We start from the raw sequence: 17,702 nt of genomic DNA, 5'->3' as shown, positions 1-17,702 counted from the left end.
GGCAGACTGATGTCACAGGGGGGGACCCCCAACCCTCTCCCCAGGAGACGCCTCCACCGGTCATTTCCAACACCGCCTCCCACCGTCACCGCAAATCCCATTTTAACAATCCCCCTCAAACAAACTCACACTCACCTTCCGGGAGCGGCCCCGAGGTCACCACTCTTCCCCCTCCCCACCCCAGCCACCGCACGCTCTTCTCCCCCTTCCTATAACCATTTGGGAACTAAAGGGTTAACTCCACCCTTCCACTGGGTCCATTCTCTCCGTCAATCTGCTCATCTGGAAGCTGGGGGGGGGGCGGGGGCGGTCCTGGATGGACTGAGTCACGGGGACCCTGGGCTCACCTACTTTAACGCCCTTCCAGAAACCCGCCACCCTCCTGTCCACCCCAGACACACACATTTCCGTACATTCACACCTTTTCTTGCCAAGATCCCAAACCAGCACAGCTTTCTTCCCCCAAACGGAACCAGGTAGGGGGAGGGACGAGGTGGGGCGCAAATGGGCCCCCGCGGCCCCCACGCGAGTCTCCCTTTGGTCCTGCTTCCGATCCCAGCGAGGAAGCCCCTTCTGAGGGCGCCGCTCTCGGAGGAGGACCGCGTGGAGGGTCTCAGGGGAAAGCGCGCGGGCTGGGGGCGCGGGCGTGCCCGCAACTTCGGGGCGGGGACGAAGGGGTTAAAGATCCCGGGTTGGCTCTCCAGTCGCCGAGTCTGGGAGGGGAAGCGGCGGGAGGAAGGACTCGGAGCTTGGCTCAGGACCTCCCCTGTCCCCCCCGGACGGCCGGGGACTTGGGCCGGCCGGACGCCCCTGCTGGCACCCTCCCGGGGCAGCCGCTCACGCGCGCACACAACACTCCACTCCCCTTCCCTCCCTCGCGCCCTCTCCCACCCTTCTCCCCAGAACGCTTGCTCCTTCTAACACACGCACCCTCGCGCTGTAGCCCACGCTCGTCCTCCGAGTCGCCGCGCTCCGCTGCCAGCGCCCACCTGCCCCGCAGCGCCCGCCACGCGCCCCTCGCGCAGCCGACACTGAGCGACGCAGCTGGAAGAGGCAGCGTGCCCTGGGGTGGGCGCGCCCGATGCCCGCGACGGGGCCGCGGAGGGGGCCGAAGAGGCCAGGGTGGGAGCGCTCGCCCGCCGAGCGGCCGGCTGAAGCCATGCTGCGCCCCGGCCGCCCCGCAGGCGCCCTCCAGCTCCTGCTCCTGCTGCCGCTGCTCCCGGGCGGCCACGCGGGCAACCTGACGGTGGCCGTGGTCCTGCCGCTGGCCAACACCTCGTACCCGTGGTCGTGGGCGCGCGTGGGGCCGGCCGTGGAGCTGGCCCTGGCCGGGGTGAGAGCGCGGCCCGACTTGCTGCCGGGCTGGACGGTGCGCACGGTGCTGGGCAGCAGCGAGAACGCGCTGGGCGTCTGCTCCGACACTGCCGCGCCCCTGGCCGCGGTGGACCTCAAGTGGGAGCACAGCCCCGCGGTGTTCCTGGGCCCCGGCTGCGTGTACGCGGCCGCCCCGGTGGGGCGCTTCACAGCGCACTGGCGGGTGCCGCTGCTGACCGCCGGCGCCCCGGCGCTGGGCTTCGGGGCCAAGGACGAGTACGCGCTGACCACCCGAGCCGGGCCCAGCCACGCCAAGCTGGGCGACTTGGTGGCGGCGCTGCACCGACGGCTGGGCTGGGAGCGCCAGGCGCTGGTGCTCTACGCCTACCGGCCCGGCGACGACCAGCCCTGCTTCTTCGTGGTGGAAGGGCTGTACATGCGCGTGCGCGACCGCCTCAACATCACAGTGGACCACCTGGAGTTCGCCGAGGGCGACCTCGACCACTACGCCCTGCTGCTGCGGACCGTGAGGCGCAAAGGCCGAGGTGAGGGGGCGGCCCGGGCCGGTCTTCCTGCAGCGCCGCGCGGCTCCTCATTCCCCTAGTCAGCCTCGGCCCAAGGCTCCATTTCCCTCCCTTCCTCTACCGGCTGTCTCCACGGTCCTGCGCTCCCAGACTCCCCCATCTGCGTCCCACCTCTCCCTCCGGCAGAAAATGCCTGCCGTCACCTGACACTTAGTAGGCCCCCGGCTTCATGCGCAGCCCTTCTTTTCTCCTCCATTTTCGGTGGCCTCCCAGCAGCCTCTCCCCCTCCATCTTCTCCTCCACACTCCGTCTCCCCTTCCAGTCCCCTCTCCGGCTGGCCCGCCTCCCCCTCTCCCTCCGCGCCTGACCCCGCCTTCCCCACCTGTGGCGCCGCTTCTCCTGCTCTCCCGGTCTCTGCTCGTTCCATCACCCCGGCCCGCCGCCTGCTCCCAGCTCTCTCCACCTTTCTTGTGCCGCGGCCTAGACCAGTGTAGTCTGAACCTCCTTCCCACTCCGCCAGGATCTAGGCTTCTCTTTCCGACCATCCCCTCTTCCTCCCCAGTCATCTACATATGCAGCTCCCCAGATGCCTTCCGAACTCTGATGCTTTTGGCCATGGAAGCTGGTCTAAGTGGGGAGGACTATGTGTTCTTCCACCTGGACCTCTTTGGACAAAGCCTGCAAGGTGCACATGGCCTTGCTCCCCACAGGCCCTGGCAGAGAGGGGATGGGCAGGATATCAGTGCCCACCAGGCCTTTCAGGTGAGTGTCTAGGCTATAAGCCCAGGCTGTGGGACTCTGAGCTGCTGGCACCTAGTTTCTGGGCGCTGGGTTCCTCAGGGTCTGAAAGGGTTCCAAAAAAGAGGCTCTTGATGCTCAGGGAGGCAGGTGAGGAAGGGAAGGAGGGGTGAGGGGTGTAGAGAGGACTAGGAGACTTCAGAGCTAGGAAGCTAAAAAGATGAGCGAATGGGCTTGAGGTGGGAGGGTATTCCAATACCACAGACTAATAGAACTTGAGAAGTCATCCCATTGGATCCGCTGCTTTGGAGCAGGCAGCACCTCATACGTGACATAGAGCCCATCCACTTTGACCTTGAGCTAAGCAGAGATGCATTGGGGGAGCTGGGCCCCAGGGTACTGGGAGGACTGGATCAGCGCCCAGCTCTCCCCTCTCCCCTGACCCCTCCCTCAGGCTGCCAAAATCATTACATATAAAGAGCCGGATAATCCTGAGTACTTGGAATTCCTGCAGCAGCTAAAACACTTGGCCCACGAGCAGTTCAACTTCACCATGGAGGATGGCCTGGTAGGGTGGGTCCTGGGACCTTCCGGCTTGGACATCCAGCCCCCACCCCCACCCCACTCCATGGCCCTCTGCCGGTGGCCAGCCTGTCATCTTAGCCATCTTGATGCCCAGGCCTCCCATGCTTCCCCTTCTCCTGATGACCAAGGGGGACATTGACAAGTTGTCCAGCCTCTGAAACTCAAGTCCTCATCCGTAAAATGAGGACGACGTGTCCTGCCCTTTCTGCCTGGCAGGATTCAGAAGCAGAGGTATTTGTGGAGGCATCTTATAAGTAGAAAAATCTCTGTCTTGTGGGGGTGTTTTCTCCCACCCTCCTCCAAGCTCCCGGTGCCCTCCATTTCCTCCTCCACGATGCCCCACTCACCAGCCCTCATGCATCCCACCCCAGCCAAGCTCTGCTCGCCCCTGCAGGTGAACACCATCCCAGCATCCTTCCACGATGGGCTCCTGCTCTATGTACAGGCAGTGACAGAGACTCTGGCACATGGGGGAACTGTCACGGATGGGGAGGCCATCACTCAGCGGATGTGGAACCGAAGCTTCCGAGGTCAGGGGCTGGAGGTGACAGAGATAGGCTACCATGGGGTGCCCCAAGCAGGAGGCCATGAGAAGCCTCTAGCTAGCCGCTGAGGGGGTCACTCACCCATGCCTGTCCTTTCCTCTCTTATATAGGGAAGCTCCACGGCTTCCCTTGGGCCTCCTTCCCCATTTCCCTAGCTCCCTCAAGAAGTCCTCCTAAGTGGGGTGCCTGGGTGGCTCAGTCAGTTACCAGGTCACGATCCCAGGGGCCACCTAGGGCTCCCTGCTCAGTGGGGAGTCTGCTTCTCCCTCTTCCTCTGCCCCTCCCCGCTCTGCTCATGCTCATGCACAAGTAAATAAAATCTTAAAAAAAAAGTCCTCCTAAGTCCCCAGCTTTAATCATTCCTACTGCTGAAATGTATGTCCCTTTTGTTATTATATATGTTATTAACACTTTGTTACTATTATATATGTTTGGAGGGCAAGGCAAAGAAGATCAAGGGATAGAGATGGGGATAGAGATAAGGTAGGGGGAAGTGCTGAACTTCCACTTTCTCAAAATGTAGCCATCTTCCTCCATGCCCCAGGTGTGACAGGGTACCTGAAAATGGACAGCAATGGAGATCGGGAGACTGACTTCTCCCTCTGGGATATGCATCCTGAGACTGGCACTTTCAGGGTAAGGTGCCCCCAGAAGACAGTGCCAACTGTCAATGACATCTTGTCCTTCAGCCTTCCCCCACAGCCCTGCCAGGGCATCTCTGCTCTGTAGTCACCCCTACCATGCTTGGTCACTTTTGGAGAGGGATAAGAGAATCCAGGGATAAAAGAGACCCAGCTCTGGTCTGGGGGAGCAACCAGAATGACGGGGACCCTCGAGGAACCCCATGTCTGAGGAGGGAGCACAGCCCTACCCTCAGGAGGTCCCATGTCTCCTAAGATAGGCAGGACCCTCTCTCGGCAGAGACAGGCTAACTTGGGGGCCGTACAGCTCTTTAAGTTCAGTCGGGAACAGGAAGGAATTGGGGCCACGAGCACTAAGGAGCAGATCATTAGGGGAAGACTTCCTGGAGAAGAGATACATGGATTAGGCCTGGGAATGTGGACTGAGAACATTGTCTTTTCCTGTTTCGTATGTGCTTCAGTCCAAGATTATAAACCCTGAATGTCAAGTTGGGGTTCTACATGGAGTTTTCTTTATAAAGCCAAGTTTTTCCACTCTAATGGCATGGGTATGAGGGCCCTCTGCATCTGGTCACAGCAGGGGCTTGCTAAATTGTTGACAGCAGCCCAGATATAGGCCCTGGAAGCAGACGTGGGGCGGTGGGTGGGAGGCAGCCCTGCTCCCCCGGACAGGAGGTGTCACCCCAGGCCTTGCCCGCCTACCACTCCTGCCCTCCCATAGGTTGTTCTGAACTACAATGGGACTTCCCAGGAGCTGGTGGCCGTGCCAGGGCGCAAACTGAACTGGCCCCTGGGGTACCCACCTCCTGACATCCCCAAATGCGGCTTTGACAACGAGGACCCGGCTTGCAACCAAGGTGACTGCCTCTTGCCTTCCAGGCCTTCATTCTGGAGACGTTCTCTCTTTTCCCCATTTCAGGAGTCGAATAGGTGCTCCTCTCCCACACTGAGGGTTTTCTGGAGAGACGACTCCTGCCTTTTTCCTCCCTTCATCCATCTTCCTAGTTCACTGATTAACTATGAGACGTTTCCTCCTCCTGCTGTCTAACCAAATCTCTCTTGCTGGAACTTGGACTCTTGTGCAGATCACTTTTCTTCCCTGGAAGTGCTGGCTTTGGTGGGGAGCCTCTCCCTGCTCAGCATTCTGACTGCCTCCTTCTTCATATGCAGGTGAGTCTTGGAATGAGGGTGGGGAGTGAGGATGGGAGGCCTGGAGAACTAGCAGAGGAAGTAGCAAGGACCTGGAGGGAAGTGGGAAGGGTGGAGGGACAGTGGAGGAAGGCTGCAGGAGATGGGGAAGGAGGGAGACTAAAAAGCCTTAGGACACAGGGAGGAGAGAGGGAGGGTCAGGAAGGGTCTGGGAGCCCCGAGAAGAGCAGAGCAGTTGGGCGTCACAGGCATGTGGGTTCTGCCCTGGGGGCTGGTCTCTCCTCCCTTCCGACTCATGCAGACCTGATGGGGAATGATGGTTCGAACCCTGTCGCCCCGGGCCCAGTCAGTTGACTAGGGGTGATGAACACTGCTTTATACTGGGTGCTGAACCCAGAGTGGAGGAGGAGGTAAAGGAGCCCCACTCCTGCCTTCCAGTGGGAGGCCGAAATGAAGTGCAGACATTAATATCAGAGAGATGCAAGGAGGGGAAGGAGAAGATCAGTGCTGGCTGGGCCTAGACTATGCGCCAGGCACCGCCACGCGCTATTTCTTTTTCTTCTTACAACAATGCTTTGAAATAAATGTCGAGGTCACCAGTCCCCAAATCAGGACACACTGCGACATGAGGGCATGAGGCTCAGAGACGTGAAGCGACTGCCCAAGGTCCCCGTGAGGCAGGCAGGGCTTCACCCAAACCTCCTGACGCCCCCGTCCACCTGTCGGCACCTGCAGTGGTCCCAGGGTTCAGAGGAGGGGCTGCTAAGCTGCCCAGCCAGGGTCAGGGGTTCAGACATGGGTTCAGATGGAGGTTTCATACCCCAGGAAGATGCAGCTGGAGAAGGAACTGGCCTCGGAGCTGTGGCGGGTGCGCTGGGAGGACGTGCAGCCCAGTAGCCTTGAGAGGCACCTCCGGAGTGCAGGCAGCCGGCTGACCCTGAGTGGGGTAAGAACACTTGTAAGGGGAGGAGTGGGGGACAGCTGGGTGTGGGGGTCGGGGGCAGTGCCTGGTGACTAGGGTAGAGGGCAAGGTTCTAGTTCCCGCTCTACCTTCACTTGCTGTGTGATCTGGGGTGAGTCCCATTGCCCCTCTGGGACTACCTCAGATAGATTATGCCCACAGAGCCTCCTTCACAGGTGGCTTTCAAAGTTCAGAAATAGTATATGTGAAAATACATTTTAAAAAGAAATAAATAGGGGCGCCTGGGTGGCTCAGTCGGTTAAGCGCCTGCCTTGGGCTCAGGTCATGATCTTGGGGTCCTGGGCTTGAGCCCCGCGTCGGGCTCCCTGCTCGGCGGGGAGTCTGCTTCTCTCTCTCCTCCTGCTCCCCCTGCTTGTGCTCTTTCACTCCGTCAAATAAATAAGTAAAATCTTTAAAATGAAAATATTTAAATGTTTAAGAAAACAAAAGGATTTTATGATGTGGAATGAGAAGCAGGATGACAGAGATAAGGCGGGCCAGAGCTCCGGCCACTGGGATGGAGAGCGGGCTGACCACCCCTCCTGCTCTCCATCCTCCAGAGAGGCTCCAATTATGGCTCCCTGCTAACCACAGAGGGCCAGTTCCAAGTGTTTGCCAAGACAGCGTATTATAAGGTGGGCCGGGGAAAGACTGCCATCCCTGGAGCTGGGCAGGGCTCTGGGGCGGGGGGCGGGGCACAGGGCGGTCCCAGAGTGGGCTGCAGGAGCAGTTGGGAGTCCCCACCACTGGGCCATCTCAGTGACATCCTCCATTCCTTGCCCAGGGCAACCTTGTGGCTGTGAAACGTGTGAATCGTAAGCGCATTGAGCTGACACGAAAAGTCCTGTTTGAACTGAAGCATGTAATGTGGGGGAGTGAGGCAGTAACCTGGGGAGAGTCCCAGGGACTTGGGGAGGTTGTGGGAGGACTACAGGGTATCCCAGGAAAGGGATGGACCGTCGCATATTGTACGTGGGAGAGAAGGTCCTGAATGGGAGAAGAGACTAGTGGAGGTACCCTGGCGGCAGGGGGCGGCGGGGGGAGTCCTGGAGGGGCCCCTGGGGGGTGAAGGGATTAGGAGGCAGAGTGAGCAGGGAGCAGATTCTGGGGGAGGGTTCTTTAGAACACAGGTGGGAATCACCAGGGTCCTAGACCATCTGCAGAGTGAATAGGGCATTAGGAAGACAGGAGTCCCTGGGGGGGCACTTGGGGAGGAGTGAGGTCTCTGTCAGGTTCCTGATACTGGCTTCCACCTACAGATGCGGGATGTTCAGAATGAACACCTGACCAGGTTTGTGGGTGCCTGCACTGACCCCCCCAACATCTGTATCCTCACAGAGTACTGTCCCCGTGGGAGCTTGCAGGTGAGGGGACAAGGGGTCTCAGGAGATCTGGGTCTAGCCCTGCTCTGTCCCCCACTGGCCATATGACCCCAGGCAATCTTCTCCCTCTTTCTGACCTTTATTTGCCCTATCCATAAAATGGGGGAGGGGGGCAAATGCACTAGAGTAAATCCAAGGCTTTGTCCTGTCGTGCTGGTTTGTCAGTAGGCCTCTGCAAACCGCCCCCCCCCCCCCCGCCCCCGGAGTCCCTAGCATACATGCCTGACTCTCATTGCCCAGCAGGACATTCTGGAGAATGAGAGCATCACCTTAGACTGGATGTTCCGGTACTCTCTCACCAATGACATTGTCAAGGTGGGATATGTGGGGGAGGGGCGAGGCACGCTTCTCCCCAGCCCTGATTGTAGGTCCCACTAAAACCAAGACCTCTGCCTCCCCAAATTTCCCAGGGTATGCTGTTCCTACACAATGGGGCCATTTGCTCCCATGGCAACCTCAAGTCATCCAACTGCGTGGTAGATGGGCGCTTTGTGCTCAAGATCACCGACTTTGGCCTGGAAAGCTTCAGGGACCCGGAACCAGAGCAAGGCCACACACTCTATGCCAGTGAGCCCTAACTCTGACTCCTAAGACGCCCCTCCTTCCAAGCACAGCCCCGCAGGGGGACTGATGCTTGGCTTCTCAAGGGCTTGGCACGGCTTTCCTGATTCCTGGTTCAGTTCATTCTCCAGTGGAAAGGGGAGCCTGACACAGTGGTCTTGAGGCTTCTTCTTCTGTAGCACTCGGTTTGATGGCTCCAGATCTCTCCAGCCACATCTTCCAGGACCTTGTTTCCCCCCACCCCTTAGTTTTAGGGCCCTTCGCCCCATGACTTCTGACCTCTGACCTGCAGAAAAGTTGTGGACAGCCCCTGAGCTCCTGCGAATGGCCTCACCCCCTGCCCGGGGCTCCCAGGCAGGTGACGTGTACAGCTTTGGGATCATCCTTCAGGAGATTGCCCTAAGGCGCGGTGTCTTCCACGTGGAAGGTTTAGACCTCAGCCCCAAAGGTGAGAGAACCATGTTGTCCCCTAGCCCTGCCACAGTTGCAACTACACCCAGCCCCAGCGTGAGGGACCCCTGGAAATACCACCACACCTGCCCCTGGGAATGTGGCTCAACCACACCAGCCTGGTCCTGGACCTCCCCACCATCTCTCCCTGGCCCTTGGCAGGCCCCTCCCCTCAGCCCCTCTTCCCCCAACACAGAGATCGTGGAGCGTGTGACTCGGGGGGAGCAGCCCCCCTTCCGGCCCTCCCTGGCCCTGCAGAGTCACCTGGAGGAGCTGGGGCAGCTGATGCAGCGGTGCTGGGCTGAGGAGCCACAGGAGCGGCCACCCTTCCAGCAGATTCGCCTGATGCTGCGCAAGTTCAACAGGTTGCTGATGTACATCCCAGCCCACCCACCCTCCCAAAGCCACCCTGTGCCCCACACTTAAGTCTTCTCCTGGCAGTGGCAGAGAGAGCCCGCTCCAGCCCACCACAGCCTCACAGCCCGCTTTTGTGAGTGCTGCATGACCCAGCTGTCCCATCGTCCCCCACCTCTCATACCCCTCCCCCCACCAGCACTGCTCCCCCACCAGCCCCTCCTCTGCAGTGGTGCAGAACCAGTGGAGCTCCCTGCCTCCCAACCCTCCACGGGCGCTCTCACCCCAGCCCTTGGACCTCCCTGCCGCCGTTTGCCCCCACCACCCCTCCACACACCCCTCTGCCCGCCTGTTGCCCACACTCTGTCCTCACTTTACCCCTGTCCATCTCCACCTCCTCCACCTCCTTCTAACTTGCTTGTGTTCAACAACAAAGATGAACAAAGTAGCCAATATCTCTCCAGCTTGGGGCCTGACTCTGGGGTCTCAGAGATGAATGGAACTTTCCTCCTACACTTTCCCCTGTCACACCCACCCATCCTGCCATGCTCCCCAACCCCAACCCTCTCCAGGGACCCCACTGCAGTTGGGGGATGGGCTCACATGAAGCCTGGGAAGGGTGAGTGCCAGGGTAGGCACTTCCTGGTACTGCCGGCGACCCCTCTCTCACTGCCCCCCTGCCCACCACCACCCCCATCCCCCACCCCCGGTCCTCAGGGAGAGTAGCAGCAACATCCTGGACAACCTGCTGTCCCGCATGGAGCAGTATGCCAACAATCTGGAGGGGCTGGTAGAGGAGCGGACCCAGGCCTACCTGGAGGAGAAACGCAAAGCCGAGGCCCTGCTCTACCAGATTCTGCCTCAGTGAGTGCCCGTGTCTGGTGTTGCCCGGCCACCCCGTCCCAGCCCCACCTCATGCTCTGATCCTGCACCTGTCCCTGACCCCACAGCTCAGTGGCCGAGCAGCTGAAGCGCGGGGAGACGGTCCAGGCTGAAGCCTTCGACAGTGTCACGATCTACTTCAGTGACATCGTGGGCTTCACAGCCTTGTCAGCAGAGAGCACGCCCATGCAGGTGAGTCCAGCTGAAGACCAGGCAGGTGTGCTTGGCCTTGCATCTCCACCCTATCAGGCCTGCCTGCGGGTTCCCTGTTCCCACTTGATCCCAGGTGGGGGCCCCTCCTCCCTACCCACCCTTGGCTTGGCTTCCCTTCCAGGTGGTGACCCTGCTCAATGACCTGTACACTTGCTTTGATGCTGTCATAGACAACTTTGATGTGTATAAGGTGAGGGTGGGTGTGGGGACGAACATGGACAGATGGTGGTGGGGTCAGAGAAAGGTGAAGGGCAGAGAGTTGAGACAGGAGACCATGAGACATGGGCAGAGACTATTACCTGGAGCCCCAGGAACAGGCAGAGCAGGGACGCAGGGGATGGGGTGCTGAACCAAAGATGGTGCACACAGCGTGGGGGCAGCACAGGGAAGAGACACCCCCAGGGCTCATGCCCTGCGTCCTCTGGCGGGCCCCACAGGTGGAGACCATTGGTGATGCCTACATGGTGGTGTCCGGGCTCCCCGTGCGGAATGGGCTGCTGCACGCCCGGGAGGTGGCCCGCATGGCCCTGGCGCTGCTGGACGCGGTGCGCTCCTTCCGCATCCGCCATCGGCCCCAGGAGGAGCTGCGCCTGCGAATCGGCATCCACACAGGTGAGGGAGCCCCCAGGGCTGGACTGTCCCCGGGCCCAGCTGTCCCCAAGGGCTGGAGACGTATTCCCAGGCCCAGCTCCTCCCCACCACCCATCACACACATGCACACCTGGATTCCCAGGGGCCTCGGGTCCCACCTCTTGACTCTCCAGGAACACACCGGTCCTGCCCAGCAGTCCCCATCCATTCCTCCCACCTACCCTTCTTAACACCTCTGCCACCCTGTCAGTGATGGGTCTCCACTCCCTGCAGGACCCGTGTGTGCCGGTGTGGTAGGGCTGAAGATGCCCCGTTACTGTCTCTTTGGAGACACAGTCAATACCGCTTCCAGAATGGAGTCTAACGGAGAAGGTAAGGTGGCTGCCCGGGACTGGCTGGAGAGGGCGGTGCGGCTGGAGCAAGGAAAGCCCTTCAGGCAGGCACCCCTCCCAGTGTACTGGCACCCAGCCCTTTCTCCTCCCAGGCTCCACGTCAGTGTGGGCACATCATCTCCAATCCAATCGGAGATCCGGCCCCCTCCTCCAAATGGTTGAAAGTCTTTCCAGGCCAGCGTTCAACAGTTCCCCAAGGGAAGCCTATCCTTCGGGCCCTTCTGCTCCCTCTTACCTGTGGTAGAGGGCTTCAAGCAGCCCATTTAGGTGTGAATCTAGCTCCACAACCCACACAGCTGTGTGTCAGTTGGCCTCAAGCCTCCATTTTCCTCATCTGTAAGATGAGAATAAGATACGTACCTTAGAAGAGTTATGTGTGAAAGCCATATAACGTGACCAGGACATAACTGTCACGCAACTTTTCTGAGCTTCAGCTGTTTATCTATAAAACGATACCTGTCTCAGGGTTGTGGAAAAGCTTGCACAAGCCCTGCACATAGTAGGTATTTCGTCAATGCTTACTCCTCCCTGTTCCCTAGTCTTGCTTCCTGCTGATCTTCTACCCTCCTGCTATATTCAACACGATTCAATTCAGTAAACATGTATTGAGTGACTACTAAGTGCTAGGCCTTGGGGTACTAAGATGACCCAGACGCACTGGGGGCGATTTATGCAGACCCCATCCAAGCCTCATGGCAGGAGAAGGGCTACTTGGGAGCCCAGAGGGGCTCTGGTTCAGCAGATACTCCCTGGGCACTGTGTTTGCAGCAGTCAGAGTAGGAGAAAGCCCCTCACTGAGGTCCAGGCTTCAAGGAGCATCTTCTCAGAAATGGTCAACAACCAAACAAGGCCACTATGATACAGAACCCAGGAGTGGCAGGGGCAAGTTCGAGAGAAGTGTGGGGAACACCAGGTCAGGGGTCAGAGCCTAGATTTAACCTCGTGGTTGGGGCGCATCTCCTCCCCTGGGCCTCAGTTCCCTCAGCCTGAAAATGAGTATTGAGTTAAACAAGAGTCACAAGAACCGCTTACAGAGTGCTTCCTGTGCACCAGACTCTGTTTAAATACTTGATGAGCATTAAATTTAACCCTCATAACAAGGCCTTGGGGGGAAACTGTCACTACCAGCATTTTACAGACTAGGAAAATGAGGCACAGAGTTTAGACTACTTCCCCAAACAAGTGTCTGACCTGGGAGTCACTAGACAGAGCAGGGCCTAAAGTCGGAGCCCTGCCCACCATGCTACACTGTCTGTCTTGAGCCTGGTGACATTCTAGAATGTTGTCCAGTAGAATTTTCTGCAGTGATGAAGATACTCCATAATCTGTGCTGTCCATTGTAGTAGCCTCTGTCACAGGAGAATATTGATCACTTGAACTGTGGTCGTGCAGGGCGCCTGGGTGGCTTAGTTGGCTGAACGTCTGACTCTTGATTTTAGCTCAGGTCATGATCTCAGGGCCCTGGGATCCAAGACCTGAGCCAGGCTCCCTGCTCAGATGGGGATCTGTTGGAGATTCTCTCTGCCCTCCCCATGCTCGTGTGCTCGCTCTTACTCTCTCTCTCTCGCTCTCTCTCAAATAAATAAATAAATCATAAAAAAAAATGTGGTCAGTACAACTGAAGCACTGAATTTTTTAACTGTAGTTTTAATTATTTTTTAAAAGATTTTATTTATTTGAGAGAGAGAGGGAGAGTGAGCACAAGGTGGGGAGGGGAGAGTACCAGCAGGAGAGGAGGCAGAGGGAGGGGAGAGTACCAGCAGGAGGAGAGGCAGAGGGAGGGGAGAGTACCAGCAGGAGGAGGGGCAGAGGGAGGGGAGAGTACCAGCAGGAGGAGGGGCAGAGGGAGGGGAGAGTACCAGCAGGAGGAGAGGCAGAGGCAGAGGGAGAAGCAGACTCCCCACCGAGCAGGGAGCCCAGTGCAGGACTCGATGCCAGGACCCCAGGACCATGACCTGAGCCGAAGACAGTTACTTAACTGACTGAGCCACCCAGGCGCCCTGATTATTATTTTTTTTTATTAGGCTCCATGCCCAATGTGGAGCCCATTGTGGGGCTTGAACTCATGACCCAGAGATCATGGCCTGAGCTGAAATCAAGAGTCGGACAGTTAGCTAACTAAGCCACCCAGGCACCCCCAGTTTTAATTAATTTAAATTTAAATAGCCACAGGTGACTAGTGGCTACCGTTTTGGACAATACAATTCTAGAATTCTAAGGGAGAGGCCAGTATGGACAGACTCCACATGGAGGGGTGGGACTCTGAATTAAGAGGCTTTCTAGGCCAAAAGAAAGGAAGGAAAGCATCTTTCTACCCCTGCAGTTCCCAATCTCCCTGCTTCTATTTCTGCATCCCCCACCTTCCCTTCTTCTGCCTTATCCTTCCCAGCCCTGAAGATCCACTTGTCTTCTGAGACCAAGGCTGTCCTGGAAGAGTTTGGTGGTTTCGAGCTGGAGCTTCGAGGAGATGTAGAAATGAAGGTAGAGAAGAAAGCCCCTGCCCTCACCATCCCTTGGGGTCCCAGGGGAGACTGTCCTCCCCCAGGCCCTTTCTCAAGCAGCCAAACCCCACTCCCATCCCTAAGCCTCTCCTCTCATTTGGGAAAGTAGGTAGGTGTGCTACTCCCCACCCCAACTGCCTCTTCTTTTTCCCTCCAGGGCAAAGGCAAAGTTCGGACCTACTGGCTCCTCGGGGAGCGGGGGAGTAGCACTCGAGGTTGACCTGCCTTCCCTCTTGGCCTTCCACACCTCCCTTCCCTGTGCCAGAGGTAACAGAGAGGTGCCAGACCTCGGCCTCACCCTCAGCAGCCCTGCCATTGCCAAAGGATCAGAGAAGTAGTTTGAACAACTCAAATGCGCTAACCCCAGTGGAGACACCAGACATGACCTCTGAAGGAGGACTGGTGTTGGGGAGAACTTGGAGTTCATGGAGCTGGACCAGAGCACACAGTCATGCCCAGTGGCACACACATAGACAAGTGTACCCACTCTCCATCCTACTCAAGCCAGGCTAGGGTGTGGACTCCTGATCCTCTCCCCCACTCCCTCACCTTTGCTAAACTGTGACTAATTTGGGGAGGGGAAGAGCCACCTTAGAGGCAATAGGAAAAGGGACTACAAGAGAATCCGGGGGATCCACAAACACACCTGGGTCCCCCTCCACCCCCAACACTGGGTATAGTGCACAGGGGAGAGGGGCAGCTTGGAGGGGCTGTGGGCCTGTATGTCTTGTTTCTCTGGTGAACAGAGGCCATTAACATCTTTATTCTAGTGACTGTCTCTGGAAGGAGAGCGGGTTCCCAGAAAACACAGCCATGTTCCCCACCCTCTACTCCAAGTAAGACATGCTTCTCAAGCTGGGAATGCAGTATCTGCAAAAGGCCCCTGCCCCCTTTCAGCTACCTGACAGCCTGTGACCCCCCCCAGCAGTGCTGACACTTCTGGTCTAAGGACCTGTTTACACCCTTCAGAATTATTGAGGGCCTCAAAGAGTTTGTGTTTATGTGGGTTAAATCTATTCATGTATACTATATTAGAAATTAAAACAAGGCCTTATTAACTCATTTAAACAACTATAATAAACTAATCGCATGTTAATATTTTTTTGATGCTTTATCAAGTTTTCTTACAAAAACTGACTTTTTTTTTTTTTTTTTTTACTGCCAATGTGTGGTAATGAAGAATACAATGACTCATTCAGTGCCACTGCCTTGGTTTATACTAAGACACCCGCAGTTTGCCCCCCATTACTTTCCTACCATCAATGTACCTGTCACGTCATGAAGGCACATTTAGTATGATTATACAAAGGCTGTTGACCTCATCCGTCCCCTGAAAGGATCTTGGGGACTCCCAGGGTCTGTGGACCACAGCAGTTTGAGGACTGCTATACTGCCCAGTGTTGGGGAGGCCTGGGAGCCAGGAAATAAGGATGGATCCTCTCTTACCTTGGTTGAGATTTGAATTGTCCACCCCATGCCAGTGTAGACAAATGTGGGAGTTTGCAAAATGACTCTCAGCTGGCCCTGCTCCAGCCCCCCACCCCAAGCCCTTCCTGAGCGGGCGGGCAGGAATGTGAATGAATGCGGGGGAGAGGTGGCTGCAGCCTCACCTCCCCCACGGGGAAAGAAAGTGCCAGACATTTCTTCAGTGCCATCCATCAAGTGCAGACAGGCCCCTCCCCGACCTCCCTGCGCCTCTTCCTGGAGGGCACGCCCAGTGGGACCAGGAGGTGGGGCGGGCTGCCTCGAGGGCCGCGGTGGTCCGAGCCGAAGAAAGGGCAAGCCGCTCCTCCCTCCAGTGCGGGGTCTCTTGCTGTGCAGCGCTCCCAGCCCACCCTTGGCGGCCGCTCCGATTTGACTCGCTGGGAGCCAGAGCGCGGCTACCCCCCTCCACCTCCGCCCCGGCCCGGGCGGTTGCCCCGGTGACCACGCTCGCCCGGTCCCCCGCGGCCGGCCGCTGAGAGGGCGGCGAAGGAGAGCTGCCGGGGACGGAGAGGGTGGGCGGGGACGTCCGAGAGGCCGGGCGTTGGAGAGACTGGGAGCGCTGGACGCCCGCGGACTGCGTCCAGAGAGACAATTGCAGGAAGTGGCCGGTCAGATCCTTCCGGGGCAGCCTGGCTCCAGCACGGGCGCTCGAGGGGAGGGGGCCGCGGCGGGGGGCGTGAGGGCAGGCCCCGGCCCGGGGACTGCGGCCGCTCGAGAGCTTTCCCTGGGGCCGAGGAGACTTCCTTCTGGAGGAAGGCCCCGGAGCCCGGAAGATCTGGGAAAGCCCTTGCCGAGGGGAGGGGTCTGCGGGAGCGGGGGCCTCCGCCCACGGGAGGCCGGTTTCCCGGGCTGTCCTGCTGAGCGGGGCTGGAGGGGTGCGGGGCAGCAGCAGGGTTTCCCTGGAGTACGATCACAATAAAAACAACAGTCATCGTTGGCATCCAGCTGAGCCTGGCGGTTGACGGTGAGCTCAGCGGCCACGTGACGCCGCCGGGAAGGGGGCAGGAGCGCCCAGCTGAGGTCCAGCTGTGGGGCGGGGGGGGGGGCCCCGGCCCAAGCGGTCAGGGACTGGAAGATAAAACAGAGCTTGCAGAAGGCACTTAGCTTCCCCCCACCCCCTCTTTTCTCTACGTCAAAGACCTTGGGTAATTGATCTGTCTTAACAATACTTTTAGTAATAATCATATATTTTTTAATTATCCTTTTCAGGACAAATCTATGGAATCTATTTAGCAGCGGAGGCCAGTTTTGCAACCTGAAAGTCATTTTTCAATTAAATCGCGGGAGTTGTAAGACTATAAAAATAATTAAGTAACCATAAGAAAAAAAACACCTAATGCTGTCCAGGGAAATTTAATCTCATTGGGTTGGAACTAAAGTAAGATTCCAGCCAAGGTGTTTACCACCAAGATGAAGGGTTGAGATATTGATGAATTTAGTGTTGCCCAAGGCAGAGGCCAGGATGCTTGAGAGGTGGGTGAGGCCACAGGAAGAGAGGGGGTGGGAGTCAGGGACCCACTTGACAGGTAGTGCTAACCCAAGGTCAGTGAGGGGGTCCGGATAGGAAGAAGCTCCACCCACCCAGTTCGCCATCACACACGTGGCACCAATGTTGAATGGGTGGGCTACTTGCCCTTTAAGAACTTTTCCACAGCAAACAAAGATTGCACAGTCGTGTGCACCTGTCAATCACTGTGATACCCCTCTGGACATGATGCAACTATCCTACTACTACTCTCTGCCTTTGGCTTTCTTTCTTTCTTTTTTTTAAAGATTTTATTTATTTACCTGACAGAAACAGCGAGAGAGGGAACACAAGCAGGGAGGGTGGGAAACGGAGAAGCAGGCCTCCCTCTGAGCAGGGAGCCCAGGGAGCCCGACGCGGGGCTCGACCGCAGGACCCTGGGACCATGACCTGAGCCAAAGGCAGATGCTCAATGACCGAGCCACCCAGGCGCTCCTCGGCCTTTGGCTTTCAAATGTGGACTACATATGGCCTACCTTGGCTGTTGGTAGGTAGGTCCCATGATCAGGTCAGCTTTCTTGTGTCAGCCCACCAACCTCCCAGCAGGCTAGAACCACGCCAAAATACCACATAGATCTCAGTATTCAGAACTGGAGCAATTTCAAACCTCTGTTAAGTGAGAGGCAGTGTCATGTTGGTTAAGAGGCTAACTCTGGAGACAGCCTGCCTGGACCCTCATAAATCCATGGAACCTCAGGCAAAATTTTCAACACGGGAATGATCATTATAAGCCCTACCTCATGGGTCTGTGTTGAGGATTACATGACTTAGTTCCTCCCATTACATGCTTAGAAGGCTGACTGGCAGGTGATAGAAATTTGTTAAGTGTTTTGCTAGTGTTAGGAAGAGTCTCCGTTATGCAAACCATAGTGTTAGATATAAGAGGTTCTTGATGTCCAGATAATGTTT

The 17,702-nt window shown here is 57.5% G+C and overlaps 1 protein-coding gene and 2 long non-coding RNA genes across 7 annotated transcripts; 1 reads left to right on the top strand and 2 right to left on the bottom strand.

Annotated features, from left to right (window-relative positions):
- The first annotated feature begins 380 nt into the window (after positions 1 to 380).
- Positions 381 to 14,885, top strand: NPR1 (natriuretic peptide receptor 1). 5 transcript variants are annotated; one of them, XM_073888594.1, is made up of 23 exons: positions 381 to 1,859; positions 2,401 to 2,600; positions 3,031 to 3,144; positions 3,556 to 3,691; positions 4,251 to 4,342; positions 5,069 to 5,204; positions 5,433 to 5,517; positions 6,322 to 6,442; positions 7,018 to 7,092; positions 7,242 to 7,319; positions 7,717 to 7,821; positions 8,080 to 8,154; positions 8,250 to 8,406; positions 8,693 to 8,848; positions 9,047 to 9,215; positions 9,922 to 10,068; positions 10,155 to 10,278; positions 10,421 to 10,489; positions 10,737 to 10,911; positions 11,164 to 11,262; positions 13,672 to 13,763; positions 13,941 to 14,050; positions 14,554 to 14,885. In XM_073888594.1, exons 1-22 carry the CDS (start codon positions 1,082 to 1,084, stop codon positions 14,001 to 14,003), a joined length of 3,246 nt encoding a protein of 1,081 aa, XP_073744695.1. In that variant the 5' UTR covers positions 381 to 1,081; the 3' UTR covers positions 14,004 to 14,050; positions 14,554 to 14,885. The 5 variants fall into 5 exon arrangements, with proteins under 5 accessions (XP_073744695.1, XP_073744697.1, XP_025714592.2 ...); XM_025858807.2 differs by having other exon boundaries at positions 382 to 1,859; positions 8,083 to 8,154; positions 13,941 to 14,885; XM_073888593.1 differs by having other exon boundaries at positions 382 to 1,859; positions 13,941 to 14,885.
- On the bottom strand, positions 5,463 to 10,161 carry LOC141371742 (uncharacterized). The gene is made up of 4 exons (XR_012376939.1): positions 10,019 to 10,161; positions 9,115 to 9,198; positions 6,317 to 6,433; positions 5,463 to 5,588 (listed from the first exon to the last, which is right to left on the bottom strand). It is a non-coding gene; the product is annotated as an uncharacterized lncRNA (long non-coding RNA).
- LOC141371743 (uncharacterized) lies at positions 10,756 to 16,414 on the bottom strand. The gene is made up of 3 exons (XR_012376940.1): positions 15,394 to 16,414; positions 11,518 to 11,616; positions 10,756 to 10,889 (listed from the first exon to the last, which is right to left on the bottom strand). It is a non-coding gene; the product is annotated as an uncharacterized lncRNA (long non-coding RNA).
- Positions 16,415 to 17,702: the final 1,288 nt, after the last annotated feature.

The sequence above is a fragment of the Callorhinus ursinus genome, unplaced genomic scaffold, assembly GCF_003265705.2.
Source record: "Callorhinus ursinus isolate GAN/ISIS: 27379988/994484 unplaced genomic scaffold, GSC_fseal_2.0 scaffold92, whole genome shotgun sequence".
Lineage (NCBI taxonomy): Eukaryota > Metazoa > Chordata > Mammalia > Carnivora > Otariidae > Callorhinus > Callorhinus ursinus.
The sequence above is the reverse complement of the archived record's forward strand: the minus strand, read 5'-3'. Positions and strand labels throughout refer to the sequence as shown.

Coding starts and splice junctions, on each gene's coding strand:
- NPR1 (XM_073888594.1), top strand. CDS start 1,082: ATGCCCGCGACGGGGCCGCGGAGGGGGCCGAAGAGGCCAGGGTGGGAG. Junction 8,849..9,046: donor TTTAGACCTCAGCCCCAAAG/GTGAGAGAACCA, acceptor CCCCCAACACAG/AGATCGTGGAGCGTGTGACT. Junction 10,912..11,163: donor GCGAATCGGCATCCACACAG/GTGAGGGAGCCC, acceptor CACTCCCTGCAG/GACCCGTGTGTGCCGGTGTG.